The sequence below is a fragment of the Nyctereutes procyonoides genome, unplaced genomic scaffold, assembly GCF_905146905.1.
Source record: "Nyctereutes procyonoides isolate TBG_1078 unplaced genomic scaffold, NYPRO_anot_genome, whole genome shotgun sequence".
Lineage (NCBI taxonomy): Eukaryota > Metazoa > Chordata > Mammalia > Carnivora > Canidae > Nyctereutes > Nyctereutes procyonoides.
The window spans coordinates 6,512,613-6,533,082 of NW_026575155.1; the positions used below are offsets into that span (position 1 = coordinate 6,512,613).

Consider the following 20,470-nt stretch of genomic DNA (forward strand, 5'->3'; position numbering starts at 1 on the left):
AGTCCCCTTACCGTATGGCTATCACATTAGAGATGAGTTCTTGTAACCATACAGAATCACTACAGTGTAGCACCTTACACATTGCACTTTGCAGCTCTACAACCTCTGACCATTTTTAGGATTTCATGGTCTTGAGGGAAATTAGCTTTTAAAACAAAATGAAGCACTTGTCAGAACTCACTGACCAGTAATGCACATAAGTTTAAGAGGGCAAACTTTACTGTTTATAACTTAGACCTCAATAAATCTAGCTTTAAAGGTATTAGGCAATTTTACATTTTAGGATACTCTCATGAGGAAGGGGCTCACGGTGAGGCTGTACAATTTGGGGCCAATTCTGAGTAATGAGGTTATCATCACTACCGGCAACTATGATTCAAGCCAATTGAAGCCCTCTGGGAGACGACGACGAACATACTGGAGAGATTAAGAACTGGTGTGATGAGGCACTTGGGTGGCTGCCGGTGCAGCATCTTCCTTCAGCTCAGGTCATGATCCCAGGGTCCTTGGATTGAGTCCTGCTCAGCAGGGAGCCTGCTGCTCCTTCTGCTTGTGCTCACTCTGACTTGCTCTCAAATAAGTAAGAAACTGGTGTGTGTGGTTGGTATGGTAGACCTGAAATCGCGCCTTCCCAGTCTCCCACAAAGAGACCCTGGGCACCAATGACTGAGTGTAGTCGGGAGACAGAGGCAGGCTAGCTCCTAGACATGAAGTCCCTCAGAGAACTGTGACTCTGGGTTGAGGAGTTCCTGTCAGCTCTGCTGAGACCTTCTTAACTATTGCATCTGAGACTTCATTCCTCCCATTTCTGCTTCAGAGGTCCTTCCTGCCTCATGAACTCTCAATTCTCAGGCTCTGCTGGTCTCGTCCAGCTCCTTCTCTTTTCCCTATCAAAAATCTCCTGCGTTATCTAATGTTACCTCAGCGACTGCCTCCCCAGAGGACCCGGACTACTAAGTATTTCTTTTCCTGTTCCCTTCTTTGGCTGAGGGCTGTTCCCTGGGACATTATCTGGTGGGTACGCCAGTGTACTCCACAGGTCAAAGGAAAGCCCTCAGGCAGACCTGCAGGTGCCTGCAGGACACCAGAGCATCCACAGGGGTAAGGGTGGGGCACCGCCGTCACATGGTAAAACATAGCCATAAGTCTTTATGACTGGTTTATATTGTTTCAATAAAATAACTTTCCTTTTCAAAAACCTTTCTCACCTATCTTGGAGTTAATTCAGAAGACTGAACCAAAAGGAAAAATTGAAGCAGCAAACCTTTAGCTTTATTAAAATGTCACCCTCCATTTATCTTTTGGCAATTCCCTTCATAAGGATGTACTTAAGCTCTTTCAGGAACAAAACCTTTTCCGGCTGAGACAGGAGAACTCTTGTTTTATGCATTACACTCAATTCACTTCACATCAAGGTCCCTATGTGGTATGCAAACCCAATCCTGAAACCAAAACAGCCTGAGGGATTGCACAGGATAAAAAAGTCTCCAAACTTACTCCAAGAGTCCTTCAAAGTAGATACAGGAAAAGTCACCAGTCTAATGGGGTTGGAAACACAAACTTAAGGCACAAATGATGTGCATGTTTTAACTATCCATGTGTATATGTGTTATTCCACTGAGGTTCTCATTTTAATCCTGTTCACTAGGCCATGATTGTGAAACAGAATGAATATGTAGGGATAAGTAGTGTTCCTACAATAAAGATAAAACTGACAGAGCAGGGCAGCCTGGGTGGCTCAGTGGTTTCGCACCTGCCTTCAGCCCAAGGCGTGATCCTGGAGACCCGGGATCGAATCTCAAGTCGGGCTCCCTGCATGAAGCCTGCTTCTCCCTCTGCCTGTGTCTCTGCCCCTCGCTCCCTCTGTGTCTTTCATGAATGAATAAATAAAATCTGAAAAAAAACAAAACAAAAAACTGACAGAGCACTTAAGAGTGCATGACACTGTTATAAATGTTATTTGAAATGCTCTAAAATTAGTCACCAGCAAAATACAACAAAGGATCTATTTAAAAATTAATTTAATGCTTGGCTAAAGCTTAATTACATATATAATTATCAAACAATAGTCCTTAATTTCCAAAAAGTTCCTCTTTTGAAAATCACAGAATCAGAAAGCATAAACTTTAAAACAAGTTCTCTGAATATTTACAATGTGGTATAAACATTATAGAAGACCAAGGATATTAAATTGCCTGGGTGTACCTAATCAGCAAGGCGTATTCTTTATTGCATATATAACTCACATATGTGGGATTTTAAATAAAATGACAGACTACTAAAATTCAAATGCATGTATTTTTGTAAGCTGGTCAGGGGGTAAAATCATGAATGAGACAGGACAGTCAGCCCAAAACCATGCATTAGGTTTGTAGGGCTATTATTTCTAAAAGTTACACTTCTACATTCTTTTCAAAAACCTATTTTGCATATATTATTTAGAGTTCATATTAAACCCACATTTGACTGTAATGCTGATTCAAGGAAGAAAGTTTCCATTCATCCAATGACTAAGTAAGTCCACACTCAACTCTCAATTTTAAGGCAGCAAAGCTACAGTGATAGCAACTGCTAACCAAAAGGTGATGAACACTTAGTCACTTGCCAGCCCTTTTGTTGCAACAGTGTAGTAATTTCCCTAAGACAATTTGCTACTGAATAATTTTCTGCTGTTAAAAGGCTTACTCTGTAGAAAAACACCACAAATTTCCAGTGTGAAAGTAACTCCATGGTGGTATAAATATATATATGCATAATTACACAATTTACACTGCGCACATCGTTTACAGAACAATTAACTGAGAGGGTTAATTTGAAGGACCATAAAAAATACGTCTGTAAACAAAGTATGACAGGCAGTAAGGAAAACATTAATAGGCTTCCTAGAAATAATGTGAATTCCTTTCATTCCAAAGAAATTGCATTTAAGGACACAGTATTGAATATTAATAATGTTCTTTGTATTAAAACAAGAATCAGTATTTTACAGTTAAGAAACTTTACATATATACAAAATTTATACACTGGGAATGGTATTAAAGCAAACAGGCTTTTTAGTCTCACAGATCTATTTTCCTTCAATCAAAGACTTAAATTCTTTCACATTATGGTCACTTGCAACAGACATGGCATGATCCAAAGCGCGAACACTTGCAAGGAGTTTTACTATCTGTTTTATGTTTTCCCTAGAAAAGAAAAAATGTAACAACATCTTAAGTTACTGATTTTATGACCATTTTTGAGGTTTGCAATCAATTTTTTCAAGCGTACATTTTTAAAGAAGACAGAGATAAGCAAGCTACAGCATGCAAAAAAATAAATAAATTTGTCCGTATAAAACAAAACTGGTATATGTTTAAATGACTAGCCCAGAGACCAAGGATCCACTTTCAAAAACAAAACCACCCCAAAATTTCATTCAGATCAATGATTTTCACGGATATCTAGATAGGAGAGAAAGCAATCTATTGCCAAACTACTTCAGTGACCTGCTTCCCATTCTCCCAAACCAGAGTTCCCAGGTCTTTCCGACATTATCTGGAATATAAATGTATTTGTGTGTATTCATCCCCAATCTCGCATAATCTCCATTCTTCCAAAATTTGCTAAGAGCATAAACTGGCTTCCTCTATCACCCCAGCTAGCAGCCATTCCCAGTAGTCCTCAAATTTTAGCATACATCAAAATTACTTAGAGGACTGCTGATACATAGATCACTAGGCCCCACCCCCAGAATTCAAAATCAGTAGGTCTGGAGTAGGGCCTGAGATTGGCATTTCTAACAAATCTGCCAGGTGATGATGATAATCCAGGAACCACTTGAAGAATGACCATTTGAACAATGAAGTTTGAACCATGTGTGAGAAACAGCATACAATGTGACATTATTAGCTTTATCTGCAAAATTGTAGCAAGCATCTTTTAGGGAAGGATTATATTTGTAAAACTTTGTAACCCACATGGAACCTATCTTACCGGCTTTGCTCACAGCAAATGCTTGTAATGGGTGAAGTTCTTTTCTTTTCTTTTTTAAAATTTTATTTATTTATTAATGAGAGACACAGAGAGAAAGAGAGAGAGGCAGAGACACAGGCAGAGGGAGAAGCAGGCTCCATGCAGGGAGCCTGACGTGGTACTCGATCCCGGGTCTCCAGGATCACGCCCTGGGCTGAAGGCGGCACTATACCACTGAGCCACCCGGGCTGCCCTGAAGTTCTTTTCTGTAGAAAAGTAAATACCATTTGTTGGCATTTAACTTCCTAACAAAAACAGTTATAAACAAATCAAAATTTAAAAAACGATTAGGACTGATCTAGTAAGAAACACTGAGGAGAAATACTAGTGCCAATAAATATCAACCAACAACAAAATGACCTAAAGATGAAATTAAAATATAAATCAAAATCACCTGCCAAAGAATTTTACCACTAAAATCTTTACTATCTACTTGGTTTTTAACTTTATTGTAAAACAGCAAATTTGTTAAAGAAAATAGAATTCTTCTCCATGGAAGGGAAATGAGGGAAAAGAAAAACATTTTGTTACAGGGATATGACTAATGGTGTATATTCTGAATATGAAAACTCTGACAGAAGACTATATGAAATAAAACTTAGAAAATTCTTTCAAATTGTACTTCTTAATATTACTACTTACTTTTTATGCTAGAGATTTATCCCCAAATTACATGAATATCCAAGACAACATAAGCAAAAAGGGATAATGGTTCATTCCTTCCTTGCAACTCTTGGTAAAAACTGTGTACAAGCTGCTCCCCAAAAATCATGAACCTTAAGCCTATATGAGATGGCTACAAGAGAACTCCACACGGAGAACAAATGTCCTGAAATTGGCTAACCTTTAAAACACTTAAGTTTTTGTGACCAGCTTTTTGAGTGTTTTTATCTCTATAATGAACTTCCAGAGATTAAGATCCATGACATTCTAAGAGCCTGAAATCTCCCCAATTCTTCAAAGGAGACAAGAGAAAACCATGATTCATTCATTCTCCTTAGAACCGGTGCTTACCAGAAGTCCTTCTTAATACCTTCATAAATAACATATATATATATATATATATATATATATATATATATAAAGATTAGGTAAAACTGCAAAAATGAAAAAGGATGTGTATTTTTGGTGGGTTTTCCAATACCAAATCAATGCACAATTTTAGGTAAAATATAAACATGACTCTAAGACATTTTAATAATACTAAATGTGACAAAAAATAAAGACTCTAGCCCACCATTTCATTAAACAATTACCAAAAAATTACCTTGCATTTCTTTTTTCCACATCGGAACATCCGATGCTGTTTCTGTAGATTGTATCTGCTAAATGTACAAGGTATCGACAGAAGTTTTCTAACTGAGAAATAGTTCTTTCTCCTTTCAGGTTCATGAACCACTGCTTTGGGAAACAATTGATTACCTATAAAGAAGAAAGATGTAAAATAAAATAGTTAAAATAAAATGTCTAAAAGCTGAGCCGAGACAGGGGGTAAAATGTATGTAACTAGAAGACCTGCTATTGAACTATATATGTATCGCCAATACCTTTGAAGAGACATTCTTTTCAACCTGACTTTCCACATTAACTATACAAATATACCTGAATATTATCTGTACTTTTAACTTCAACAACAGGTACTCAAAACAAAAGATAAATGACCTTCAATATTTAAGGAAATTAGGAACATAAAACTGTTAATCAGTTGCTTCATTTTCCTGTCTTCCAGGAAGCCCAAAATGAACTGAACTGCCATTTTTATCAGTGGCTTTTGATATAAAAACATGTGCAGCATAAATATCACAGCATAAACATGTGTAGCCCCTCCACATCCTGACCAATTCTGTGAGTAGGTGTCCAAGCTGGCCCAGAGTGGGGTCAAGAGAATAGTGCAGCAGGGGGGTGGCTTAGGGCAGGAGGTGACCTGGGCATGGTGTCAGTACAAAACCCTAGTAAGGGGAGGCTAGTTTCCATATGGGGGAGAGCAATGTACCAGGAGGATTCATTTAAGTGAGCAGAGGACCAAAGGACCCAGGGATGCTTGGGAAAATGACTGATTCCAGAGCTGGGGCCAAGCAAGTAGAAGATGAGCCTGGAACATCACGGGCCAGAAAGCAAGAAAGTGCTCCCCCAAAATGAGAGGCCATGTTACAAGGTCACAGAAGTCAACTGGCAGGGACTCAAATGAAATCTGGGACACTTCCTGCCAAAGATGCAGAATCTGAACCCAATCATGAAAAGATTAAAAAAAAAAAAAAAAAAAACCCAAGTTGAGGGACATTCTGCAAAATAACTAGCCCTTCACCTTCAAAAGTGTCAAGGTTTTGTAAAGGTCAAGGAAAGCCAAGAACTTTTCCAGATTAAAGGAGACTAAGAAGACATGATAATTAAATGCCAAGAATGATCTGGGAAGTATTTTGCCAAGGATGTGATATTATCGACATAACTGACAAAACTTAAAAGATCTCAAAGCTTAGGTGACAGTAATAGATAAAGGATATTGATAGATTGTAATTATGTATAAGAACACCCATGTTTATAGGAAACAGACATAGAAGTATTTGAGGCAGGGGAGTATCATGTTAGAAACTTACTCTGGCATGGTTGAGGGAAAAAATTTTCTATCGTACTTGCAAATTTTTATTTTATAGTTATTTCAAAAAATATTTTCAAAAAAGGGAAATTAGGGGTGCTATAGGGCATATGACTCTTGATCTAATACAGTTGGTAAGTTCAAGCTCCACATTGGATGTAGATTGTTTGAGAATAAAATCTTAAAATATAAAAAACATGAAACTGTCTAACTCCCATAAAATAGAAAACAAAATAAAATTAAACAGGGACGCCTGGGTGGCTCAGCAGTTGAGCATCAGCCTTCAGCTCAGGGTGTGGTCTTGAACTCCTGGGATCGAGTCCCACACTGGGCTCCCCTTGAGGAGTCTGCCTCCCTTTCCCTCCGACTCTCTCTATGTGTCCCTCATGAATAAATAAATAAAATCATAAAAAAATAAAATTAAACAAAATTATTTCTTCAATGAGAGACTATTGCTATAATAACACTCAAAATAGTATGCATCCAATTGTAAAAAATTTATTATTCTGAAATTAACAACTTTAACACCTACCAAAATAATGATATAATAGATGGATAAAAGGATAGATACAAATATTACAATATACATTTTTATGTGAAAAATTCTAAGGGGGTTCAGAGCTACCTGGGAGGCAAACTGATTGTCAACATTTCACCAAGGTCAATAATAAAAGGGGTTTTCACAAAGTCTAAAATCTCTCCTCAAATAAAGGAAACTTAATTCATTGTAATTTACATGCTTTACAAACCACAATATGTATCACTTAACTCACATTTTGGGCTTTTTTGATGCTGTCATCTCCATATTCAGAATTCTGAAAAGCCATGAGAATGTATCTGTTTAATAAACCATCTATTGACAATTCCTGAAGAGTTTTATTGGAGAAAATGCCATACCACTGAAGAAAATTCCCTAATAGCTAGAACGAAAAAAGAAATTATTTCCCCTCAGACTGAGATCACTGACACATAACACTGTATAAGGTGTACAACATAATGATTTGATCTAAGTATATACTGTGAAATGATCACCACAGTAAGTTAGCATCCTTCACCTAACTCTGAATTTTTTCCCTTGTGACGAGAACTTTTAAGATCTACTCTCTCAGCTTTAAATATATATCACGTTATTATCACCTACAGCCACCACGTTCTACTTTACATTCACAAAACTTTTTCATCTGTAACTGGAAATCTGTACTTTTGGATCCCTTTCACCAGAACCCCCCTACTCACTTCCATCCTGGCCTCCCACTTCTGGCAAACACACATCAGATCTCTCTTTCTACAAGTCTGGTAAAGTTTTTTTATGAGAAGAAAAACTATCCAGAGGTACTGTTAAGTCAAAGAAAATAGTTACAGAGTAAAACACCTTGTGAAAGAAATACAGTGGACTATGTCTTGCTGAAGTATTAACAGTTATAAAGAAAGGGTCCAAATACTGCCTCAAATGACTAAAGATTTGAATTTTAAGCTTTAATTAGTTAAAACTAACTGAGACATAAATAGCTACACGAAGCTAGTGACTACTACATATGCCAGGCCAAAAACAGAGTATCTTCCATCATCATAGAAAGTACTACCAGGGAAGTGCTGATTCTTAGATAAATGTCCTTCATTAAAAATCACGGTTAAGTGAGTCCTACAACCATCCTCAAAAAGATGGAAATTCTCTGACTACAACACTGCATGTTTACTCAATCTCACAAACCTGAACTGAGATCAAGCTACTAAAGCTCAATACATGCAAAATAGAAGCCATTATTACAAAATGGGAGTGCCTGGCCCAACCCACCATAAAAGTTTCTATTTCCCAGCTCAGTAAACATTAACATTATCCAAGCAACTCAGTACGCCGGATGCCTGGATGTTATTCTTCACCTTTCCCTGAAGCTGTGTGACCCCATTTCCATCCACTGTGTCCATTTCTCTCAGTTCCTGTTGCCACCCCCAACCCAAGCTGCCATCGTCTCTTTCTGGACCCCACCGTCCCTTAAGCAATTATGAGCATAAGCTCTAGAGTAGTCCTTAAGCAGGGTTCTGTGAGAGAACTAAAACCTACAGAAAATGATCTGAGTTATTTCTTATTTAATTTTCCCAAAGAGGGATCCCTGGGTGGCGCAGCGGTTTAGCGCCTGCCTTTGGCCCAGGGCGCGATCCTGGAGACCCGGGATCGAATCCCACATCGGGCTCCCGGTGCATGGAGCCTGCTTCTCCCTCTGCCTATGTCTTTGCCTCTCTCTCTCTCTCTGTGTGACTATCATAAATAAATAAAAAAATTAAAAACATTTAAAAAATTTTTTTCCCAAAGCTGGTACATAGCAAGTACCATTCTAGACACACAGGGAAAGAGAATTCATTATGTTCCATGGAGGACTTAGGGCATTAGGCATTATTTCACAGAACCCGACTGAGAGGAGCTGCTCATCAGTCAGACTGGCCTCACTTAGCCTTCCATTTCTACACTGAACAAAAGAATGACTCTGGGCAGGTTACTCTGTTGCCTAACTGCTCCAGGAATAGTATGAGAATATAATAGGGTCTAGTTCATAGGCTACTGTGAAGATTCAACAATAAAGGGTATGGCACAGTGCTTGGCACATAGTACATCCATAATAAATTTTCATTATTGCTACCCTTACCTGCTGTGATCCATTATCCACACAACAGCCAGAGTAATCTTAAAAACGGCAATTTGTGCATGTCACTTCCCTGCTAAAAACCCTTCCATGACCAATATTAATTTTCAACAAAGGTACACAAACAATTCAATAAAGACATTTTGAATTGTCAGCATTATTTATAATAGCCAAATTATGGAAGCAGCCCAAGTGTTCATCAATTGATAGTAGATGAAAATGATATGGTATATATACCGTATATACACACAAACACACACACACACACAGAATATTCAGCCATCATCCAGAATGAAATCTTGCCATTTGCAATATGGAGCTAGAGAGTATAATGCTAAGTGAAATAAATCAGTAAGAGAAAGAAATGCCCTATGATCTCACTTATATGTTAAGAAACAAATCGAACAAGCAAAGAAAAGAGAAAGACAAACCAAGAAACAGACTCAACTAAAGAGAACTGATATTCACGAGAAGGGAGGCTGGGGATGGGGAGGTGATGAGTGAAACAGGTGATGGGGATTAAGGAGTGGACACATCATGAATACTGAGAAATGTATAGAATGGTTGACCACTATACTGTGTACCTGAAACTAATATAATGCTATATATTAACTATCCTAGAACTAAAATAAAAATTGTAAAACTTAATAAAAAAAAAAAAAGCCTTTTCAATAAACATTTCTGGAACGAAGTTCAATCCAGGCCCCACATCTGCTAAAAAAATTAACTCAAAATGGATTACAGACTTAAATGTAAAGCCTGAAACTATGAACTATCTAGATGAAATGACAGGAGAAAAACTTCGCGGTCTTGTGTTAGGCAAAGATTTCTTAGATATGACACCCAAAACACAACCCTTATTAGGAAAAAGTGATAAACCAGACTCCATCAAAATGAGGAACTTCTGCACTTTGAAAGACTGTTAGAGCATGAAGATAAGCCACACAGTAGCAAAGAAAAACTGCAAACTATACATCTGGTAAAGAATTTATACCCAGAATATGAACTCAAATCTCAGTAAGACAATTTTTAAAAATGCAAAAATTTGGGTGCCTGGGTGGCTCAGTTCATTAAGCATCTGCTTTTGGCTCAGGTCATGATCCCAGGGTCCTGGGATTGAGCTCCACATTGAGGTCCCTGCTCAGTGGCGAGTCTGCTTCTCCCTCTCCCTCTGCCTTTCCCCCAGCTCTTTCAAGTAAGTAAAATCTTTAAAAAAAAAAAAAAAAGCAAAAGATTTGAACAGATACTTCACAAGAGAACATAGCAAATAAACACATGAAAACATGCTCAACATCATCAGTCATTGGAGAAATACAAATTAAGACTAACATGACAACACTACACACATAGTAGAATGACTTAAAAAAACCCACCACTCCAAAACTGACAATACCGTGTGCATTATGTGGTGAAAACGAGGGATAATTGGGGAACATTAATATATTGTTGATTTGAAAACCAGCTTTGCATAGGTATTCTTCACCCAAGTGAAATGTAAACTTACATATCCAGAAAAGGCCTGTATACAAATGTTTACAGCAGCTTTATTCATAATCACTCTAAACTGGAAACAATTCAATATTCCTCAATTGGGAAATGGATTAAAAAAAAATATAGCAACTTGTGGCATATCCACCTTCAAAGGAAGACTACTTAGCAATAAAAAGACATGAACTACTGACAACACTGATAAGTCTCAAATGCATTATGCTGAGTGAAGCCAGACTCAAAAGTATCCCGTAAATAATACTATTCCTAGGGCACCCTTACAAAGAAAACCATAGGACAAGAAAAATGGGTGTCCATGGTACAGGGGAGGTCTCCGCTTACAAAGGAGACTGGGGAATTTGGGAGATGGTAAAAGTGTTCCCATCTTGATTTGGGTAGTGAACACACATTTCCCTTACCCCAGGCATCTTGGACTTTTCTGTTTTTCTCATATATCCTGCCTTCCCTCACCTCAGTGCCAGCTCCTAACTTATTCTTTTAGTCTAATAATCTAAATATCACTTACTCAGGGTAGTCGGGGATCTTCTGTAACTCACCAGTGAAGGTCTCTGTACCCTTGTTTTTTTTTTTTTCCTGTACCCTTGTTATATGCTCCCACATCACCCCGAATTTCTCCTTTCAGGATTCATCACACCTGAGATGCTAATAATACTTGTCTGCTGTCAACTGTGGTGATTATAAACTCTACAAAGACTCCACTTCTATTATATTCAGTGCTATATTCCCCACCTTAGAAAAGTAACTGATACTCTATACTTGATGAATAAATTAATTATGATTTAGCAAGTTGTTATATACATATATATTAACTCTGGCTGTATATACATATATATAAAGTAACTTATACATTAAAATGGCTAACTTGGCTAGCTTGGACTTTGCTTGGAACTCAGAAAACATTTTCTTGTGTGGAAACACCAAACCTGAGTAAACTTTTGGAATAAAATTACTTTGTAAAATGGAGTTTCTTTACAGACATCAAACTAAGCCAATAGATCTGCTTAATCAAATAGCAAAATACCTTCCAAAATATGTGAGTCAAACAAAATCTGAAGTCTTTTAGATAGCCTACAGACACATACCTTAACTGAAGACCAAAACTGTCGTTGAAAAAACAAATAAGGCCCAGAATTTTTATTTTCCAAGACACTAAGAAAAAAAAAACATGAGCAATAATTTTATATATTAAGTGCCATGTGATTCCTGGAAAAGATTTCTACAAGTTTTAAAATAAACAAAAGAGTTAAGTAATTTTTCGAATTTTCAAATAACTATATTCCAGAAGGTAAGTTTTAAAAGATAATGGAAATAGTGGTGAGATACAAAGGGGAACAAAAAGTTTTATTTGCTTTATCCTGCTTAAGGGAATAATTTCCCCACCGACTTAGGTCTCTTTGGGCTACAGGTTTACACTCAATACATAAAGTTATATATTCAAGCTACCTTTAGTTTTTCGAGAATTTAAGAAGTCTTCTCTGGAAGACAATGGAGAATATTATCTTTAATGTTTTGAGGTGTTACTTACTTTTTGGGATACAAGGGCATGAACACATCATCATCTAAAGTTCTCCTCATTCTTAATAAAAGTGCTTTTAGGTACACCTGAAGAATAAAAAACAGATCACACATTTTAATAAGGGTCATGATAAAAGCTGAATTTTAAGAAATAAAAACAAGTCATATTCTAAAATATACTATGTAGTATTTGATTTCAAGTCAATGGTCTTCTTCAATTTTTTACCTTTCTCTCTGAAAGCATAAAGGTCTTTAATACTCACTATTCTTAATTGGGCCCTCAACTACCAGGCAATAAAGCCACTCGGAAATCTGTAAACCCTTAGAGTCTACTATATCACTAAGATTTAAGATCAGACACATAATCTGGTTCTTCTCAAAATAAAGTCAGTGAAAATAGTGATAAAGAGTACCTTTTCTCAGGCACCTGAGAGGGCCAGGCAGTTAAAACCTCTGCCTTCGGCTCAGGTCATTTTCTTAGGGTCCTGGAATCGAACCCCTGCTCAGGGGGAGCATGCCTGTCCCTTTCTCTCTGCACCCCCTAATCATGCTGTCTTTCTCACAAATAAATATGTAAAATCTTTAAAAAAAAAAAAAAAAGAGTACATATTCTGTGTCTAAACAGCTCCTAAGAACGCCAGAGGTTGGCAGCAATCTCAAGTTTGGAAACTAACTGTTTTTAAATGTTTTAGCATTTAAATCATCAGTAACTGCTGATGTAGTAGTTTTACATTCTTCTTTTTCCAAAAAAAATAAAGTTCTTAAAGGGATGTTTGATTAGTGGTGGGTGGGGAGGTGAGAAGGATGAGAGGCTACGTGGAGTAATGACATCATCTCGCCAGATTTTTTTTTTTTATTCATAATAGAGAGAGAGAGAGAGAGAGAGAGAGAGAGAGAGAGAGAGAAAGAGAGGGAGAGAGGCAGAGACACAAGCAGAGGGAGAAGCAGGCTCCATGCCAGGAGCCCGACGCGGGATGCGATCCCGGGACTCCAGGGTCGTGCCATGGGCCAAAGACAGGTGTTAACTGCTGAACCACCCAGGGATCCCCTCGCCAGAGATTTTATTTTATTTTATTTTTTATTTTTTTAAAGACTTTATTTATTTATTCAAGAGACACAGAAAGAGAGGCAGAGACACAGGCAGAGGGAGAAGCAAGCTCCATGCAGGGAACCTGACGTGGGACTTGATCCGGGTCTCCAGGATCACATCCTGGGCTGAAGGCAGTCTAAACCGCTGAGCCACCTGGGCTGCCCTTGCCAGAGATTTTAAAATTAAAAATGATTATCTCAAACCTTATATATTTCAGGCTGTAAAGGACCAGATGGCCTGAGAGAATCAGATTTTCTGGCAAGTCTTAGAACGTATCACTCATTCCCTCAACTCTTGCTCATTTTGAAAGGAAAAGGTAGGGAAAAACCTTTTACAGACAATAAATAAATTACCTGTGTATTTTTGTTTTCTGCATTCACTACTGAAGGATATCCGTTTATTAATTTTAGTGTAATTCCAACCATTCTTGAAGTCTGTGTCGTAGAAAAAGGGTCCCACATATTTTCAGCTATTACTATTAAGAGAAAAGTACAATGTGTTGAGATACAGAAGTAAATTGGAGTTGACTTAAATCTGCTGTCAAGTAGTCCTCAACTTATAAATGATTTACTTTTTCTCTCTTTATAGTATAAGCTGCAGTCTTCTTTGTCCTCTTAACAATGGGAATGCTGATGATTAGGCAAATGTGGGGAGGGCATAGATTCGTTCTATTTTCTGCTGCTCAGCGATAACATTGCCAGGGAGGGGAAGATTTCTATATCCTAGGAGATGTCCCAGCATCAAGAATTCCTAACTAAACTTAAAACTTTATTTTTAATATTTTAAATAGGTTCCCACACCAATGATTCCTGATCTTTTTTTCAAAAATTGATGGAAGTAATGAAAATTGCTCCCCAGGAAAATGTATACCCTCCCACCAAACTATGTATTCAGTTTTGCCTCAGATAGTGTATAAAAGTCTCTAAAATTCATCTATGGATCAATTACTGTCTCCAACTCCAAGCCCACCCCATGTCCTAGGTTAAGAGAAATCTATCCTTTAGTCCAGTGGTTACCTTAGCATTTGTAATATAACTTCCATGAGGAAATACGCTCTAGTTAGAAACTCATAAAAATAGAATTGGAAAACCTATGTGTTTAAATGTTCAATTCAGAAATCTCTACCTGTTAGTTTAGGAAGAATCACCTTTTCCACAATGGTAGGCAATAGTGCAACATCTACATCATCTTTCTCTTGCTCTCGCTCTTCACAACCATAAAATAGCAAAGATTCAAACCACAGCATATTCTCAAAGTCACGACATTTTGCCTAGAAAAAAGAATGTTATAAGCAAAACATTTAAAATATCTGCTATTTCTGCTTCTAGCCATAATTAAGAATAACGGACAGGATTTAACCTTTAGTCATAAACAACTAAAAACTGTAAGAAATATATGAAACATCTATTTTCAGACACTGGACAAGGTAGTATAGGAAGATGGCCCCCTAAAGGGAGACAATCAAATGAGGTGAGCTCCCGGTGGAGAGAGCAGAGCAGGGTGGGAATCGCAAGCAGAGCAGTTTTATTCAGTTGTGGAGAAAAGTACTGGAGTTCAGGGTGGCTGAGACAACTGGAAGTGGTGGGGGCAGAGGAGGGAGTGACCCAGAACAACAACTCCAAAATGCACACAAATCCCCAACCATTGCTGTGTTCAAAGACACAATATCCAGCAAAGAGCAAATGGGAGCTGGAGGTCAAATGTTCAGGTTTTTTTCAGTTGTTTCCAGGGCTCCAACCTCAGTCCTCTTCCCCTTACAACTTACACATTCAACCCAGCCAATCTCACTTAGGCCCATGGTTCTCTGTCCACATGTAGGTAACTTCTAACACTCTCCCTTAAACAGGGCCACTGAACACATATAGGCCATCTAGCCTCCCCTCTTATAAATCAAGCCAACAGGTCCAATTGATTCCACTTCCTAAATTTATCAATTTGTATTATTCTCCCAATTTCCATTACCACCTACTTAGTTCAGGTCCTCCTTTCACATCTGCCTCACTGAGCTTTCCCATGAGGTTCTAAATCTTTCTAGGACCAAAGAATCAAATTATTATTCATTCATGTTCATATCCCAGTGTCACTATGTATAATTTTAGTTGAGGAAAGCACTGTATGTAACCTGAAAATCACAAACAGCTCTCTTCAGAAGGAAGACTGCATAAAAAGATCATGACATTATACAATCTGTATTGTAGCCCTGTGACCGTATCTCCCTTGAAAAATATTTTGCTAGCTTTGAGATTAAAATTATCCAGGCATCATGTTATATTGCTTGGTACTAGTGACACAAGCCACTTACCTCGAGAGGAGTCCAAGTGAGAAGCTGTAGCCGTATAAGGGGGTTGAACAGCTTTGGCAAACAAAGGCCGATGTAAGCATCCTTGTAGGACAGATAGTATTTTGAACGCCATGCCTCAAATTGGGATTTAATACAGTCAATTGAATAGAAACTTTCAAGGACATCTTCAAAAACCTTGCTGGACTCTTTTGAAATGCGATCTAAAGAAAACAACAAAAACCCCACAGAGAACCATAATTTAGTATGGAGTAGACAAAACACAATTCAGTATTTTCTTTGTAGCTTCAGAATCACTCAGGCTCATTAACAGAAGAATCATTAATTGCAATTTAACAGAAAGCATAAAGAGAGTAAGTTTAGGTTTCAAATGTCTCTTATGCAAACCAGAGTGCAGGCAGTGTTTGCACAGCTCCAATATATACCATTTCCTATTCCCAGAGTTTTGTTAAATACCACCTGTCCCCCAACGAGTTTCAAATTTCAGTTACTATGGTATATTAATCATGAGTAATTGCAGGAAGTACAGACTTTGCTGCTAGCTCTTCAGTTCACAAATCACTATAAAGATCAGAAGTGCATTATGATCAGTGAACAATCATAACACTTCTTTCAAAATCTGTTGGTGAGTGCAAGGATGGACACAGACAACTATCAGTAATGAATGTTACGACCTTTAAGTGGAAGGTTACTTGATGACACTGATGACTTGGGAAACAGGAATCTTTTATAATGGGGAGATCTACTTGTGACAATCTTCTCAAGATCAATCTTAATATCACTAATACTGGGACAATCTAACCTTTGCCATCTGATATTATACAATAAGTAGCAGGCTCTTTTATATGAAGTATTCTTGCCAAAACAAAGCTTAACTTGAGGCTAATCAAGTCTTCAGACCTAAGTGCCGGCTTACGTTGAAATACAGTGAATGGAAAAATCAAACTAAGACGATGAGAAAACAGACAAATTTAGAATGTAGAATGCAAATAAGTGGCCTGATCTCTTCAAAAACCCAATGTCTTAAACAATAGAGGTGTGTATATGTGTAAGGAATTCATGGACATTGATTAATTCTAGGGAAAAAAATGGAACCAAATACAGGGCAGGAAATCTCGTGTGGATCCTAGTTTGGAAAATACAGAATAATCCACCAAAAAGAGTCTCAAGAGTTTTATTTTGGGGGAGCTGCTACTAAATAGATACAATATTAAGAACTTGTAGTTAAAACATGCTCAACTGTTTATAAAGTATCATGATGTTTATAGGTTACTTTGAAATAGTTCAGCAATATACATACACACAGGTATACCACCCCCTCCCTCAACTTGGTAGAACTGTTGAATCTGGGTGACAAGTACATGGGTGACAATGACCACTGTGGTATTCCTTCTAATTTCTGTCTGTTTAAAAATATTCACTATAAAAAGGTGGGAGAAAAATAGACTTCTCCAACTAAGTTCCAATGGCCTGTAGCCGGTAAAACTCCAAGTAACCACAACCAATGATGGGAAATGAAGACTTCTGAAGACCCTTTTAGAAATGCCTGGCACATATTGGTAGTAACTATTCCTCTTGGTTGAAATTATTCAAGAACTCCCCAAATCAGTAGTTTCCTTCAGGGCTGAGTGTCCCATGGCCGAGCTGTACCTTCCTAGGACAGGTTGCATTAGGGCTATCCTTGGGAATCTGACACTTTTTTTTTGGCCACTTAAAATTCTATGATTCTGAAGAGTAATATCATTTATTATGCAAGTGCTAAATAAAGCCCATGATAAGGTATCATCACTATTTTTGAGAATTCATCGTATATTCAGTTAAGAAAAATGGGTGCAAGTTTTTACAATTAAGAAAAGAGTGGCTGATTCTAAACGCAGAAGCCATAAAACTTCACACCGCCTTATAAAAACCACAACCAAATAGAAACAAAAGTGGCAATAAATCTCATTTCCCAATAAATGTCTAACCTTTTTCCAGATTGAAATTTGTAATATCCGTAGAAGTTTCTTCATCATCACTGGAAAGGCCTTCAAGGTGATCTGCCATCTTACCGGTTTGCTCTCTGGCTTGTCTACGACGAGTCCTAAATAACAAAGATCATGTTCCCAAACCAGATAGAAGAGATTCCTCCCTTTGCAAACAAAGCAAAAGCCACACATTTTTAGAATTACCTCCTGGCCTCCCGTTCTGCAATCCTGCGTTTTGCATGCTCTTGATACAGTGCCCGATCTCGCCCAAAGGAATCAAGATTTGGTGCCATTAGAGCTTTATCTGTAAAACAACAATAGTTAAAATTAAAAGCCTTCCTTCAACAATCTTGAGGAAAGAGTTTGCACAGAATAAGCCATAATGATAGACTGTTTGCTAATCTCAATGGCAGGATTCTGCAGTAACTGGTAAACCAGATAGTTCTGTAGTTTAGAGCAAATCTCAGTATTATTCTGCGTTCCCATGAAAAGGAGTAGAAAAATAAATGGAGAGTTCAACAACCCTACACAAATACAATTGGGCTTAATCACTGTTTTTATATCTACTTGTAAGAACTAGTTGATGCTATCATGATAATCAAACAAATTAAAATCAAAATTACCTGTGCAAAGGGAAAAATAATTACTTTTTAAGGAAGAAGTTAAGCATCACATGTTGAATGGTATGACAGAAAAGAAACACAAGTAGGAAGGATGAGAAAAACAGCTTTGTTTCAGAGAAGTTAGTAATCTATCCTATTTACTCTGATTTTGCTGAGTAGAAATTTATTCTCCTTACTATTTATAGAACAAAGGCAGAATCAACATGCAGACTGGAAACATGATCTAAGAAGACCAACTTAAATGCTGCCTCAAACAATCGCTTTCAAAGCAGAATTCTGTACTTCTTTTGCTTCCTATTTTCAACTCTCTTTAACTTTCTAGGGCAACTTTCTAGCCTTAACATTCCAACCTTCCTATTTAAATTTATATTTCAGTCACCATGCTTTTAATTTCTAAGAGATGGTTCTTATTCTTAGAATACTCCTTTTCTATAGCATCCTCTAGCTTACGTCACATGTAGGACACCTCCTATGACCTCCCAAAGGGTAGCAAGTATATTTTATATTTCCTTCTGTCACCTGCGTTGTCTTTGTTTCCTCAGTTCCTCTGGTTCTATTGTGTGTGCTGCGCTCTCTGATGATCAGTAACTACCTCAAATAAAAGAATGAGCCTGGAAGTTCTGTGGACAAAGGTGGGTGGTGTCCAACAGCAGCCTCTAGATCTGACCACTGGGAGAATGTCAACTCTTCTGTTGGGGGCTCCCAGATGTTAGTGTCTCAGTCTTTTCTCTGGACCCATTCTCTTTCTCCAGAGAACTGTCCTCTAATCTCTTGTCTAGGGTAGGAAGAGGAGTGGGGGTAATATCTGTCTGCAATACTTCTCTCATTTCTACATTTTATAAAGATGATCCATAAGACAGGGATCAAAATAGAAGCCAACAACCCCAGGGATAGGATACAAGGAAAAACACATAAAATGAAAAATACTGATTTAAGGTTTCTGCTACTTTCCCCCAATATCAGAGATGTGCCACCAATAGCAGCAACAGGAAAAAAACAAACCCCAAAATTAGCCCTCTACACTTCAGGGTATCCTAACTTCTGCAGACCCAACTATTTTAAAAGTTGACTTTCTTACTGAATTGTTCATTCATATTTCAAAATAGTTCTGACATTAGGAAGGAAGTCTGTTCTAGAGTTCAGCAATAATAAAGAAAGATGAGCATGGTAAACAAGACTGTCCCTGTTGCACCTCAATTGTGAGTTCACACAGCACAGGTAAATTAGCTAAAGCCGCAAACTATAAAAATGATTCTTGTCTTTTTAAGAGGTATCCTTCCTTAAAAAAAAAACCTTAAAAAAATTTATTGCTATTATAAATACTTAAAATGTTGCTATGTTTATAAAATTCTACAGTATATTAAGGGAGATATGAGAGAGTAGATGATTAAGGGATAGCCTCCTTCACTTCTCTAAGGACTACATGCAGTAACTGTGGCAAGTGTTCACAAATCTCAAAGGATTAATTTCAGGTTGCTTCTTTAAAAAAAGATCAGAAATGTAAGGGATACTTTTGTGTCCCATGTAATTCTCCTCAAACCTCTGACAATGAATACTCCCTTCCAAGACAGTATTTTTCACTTTCTCATTACTTTTGACTTCCTTTTCAACTTTCAATCTAATTAATATACATCATTCAACCCTTACTTCTAATTCCACTTAAGTAAATAGCTCCAAATTATGAAGAACAGATCATAGGTAGGAAGAGGTATTTGGTAAAATGCACAGCTCATACAAACCATTTAACTTAAGAAGGAATCACTTCCCTTCATAGAAGGTTACCTGTAATCTGCCCAGAAATCTGGTTCTGCCTGGATCAAAAGTGATCTGGAAGGCCTGCCATTAGCCATCTAGGTGCCCAATACTGTGGCAATAATCCAATTTAAGCTTGTGAGGCAAAAGTATAAGATCAAAGCCATTCATATGGCTCACATCTGAGTCTCGCTCAGCTCTGAGGGCCATACTACCATCTCTTTACAATGCTCCAAAACCCATCCCACACGCAGGATGCCTTCTCAGGGATCCAGCATCTACTTTAGATGACACGCTGTATGACAAAGCACTGTTTTCAAAAAGAATAACACTAGGGCCCTTGGCACTTGGATCACCCGTGGTTAACATGCAGATACTGGTCACCATCCAAGATCTAGCAAAAACCTCTGGGGATAGGACCAGGAAACCTGCATTTTAAATTTGTATCACGTGTAATTCTCATGCACAC

At 37.7% G+C, this 20,470-nt stretch overlaps 1 protein-coding gene across 1 annotated transcript in view; it reads right to left on the reverse strand.

Moving 5' to 3' along the window:
- Window positions 1–2,004: 2,004 nt before the first annotated feature.
- PAXBP1 (PAX3 and PAX7 binding protein 1) overlaps window positions 2,005–20,470 on the reverse strand; it is a 33,763-nt gene continuing 15,297 nt past the window's right edge. The window contains exons 9-18 of the mRNA XM_055313435.1: window positions 17,831–17,930; window positions 17,627–17,742; window positions 15,663–15,862; window positions 14,486–14,630; window positions 13,714–13,835; window positions 12,281–12,357; window positions 11,838–11,904; window positions 7,381–7,527; window positions 5,282–5,436; window positions 2,005–3,185 (exon numbers count right to left, since the gene is read on the reverse strand). Coding sequence (XP_055169410.1) covers window positions 3,068–3,185; window positions 5,282–5,436; window positions 7,381–7,527; window positions 11,838–11,904; window positions 12,281–12,357; window positions 13,714–13,835; window positions 14,486–14,630; window positions 15,663–15,862; window positions 17,627–17,742; window positions 17,831–17,930 — 1,247 coding nt within the window. The 3' untranslated portion in view covers window positions 2,005–3,067. The remainder of the gene's footprint in view (window positions 3,186–5,281; window positions 5,437–7,380; window positions 7,528–11,837; window positions 11,905–12,280; window positions 12,358–13,713; window positions 13,836–14,485; window positions 14,631–15,662; window positions 15,863–17,626; window positions 17,743–17,830; window positions 17,931–20,470) is intronic.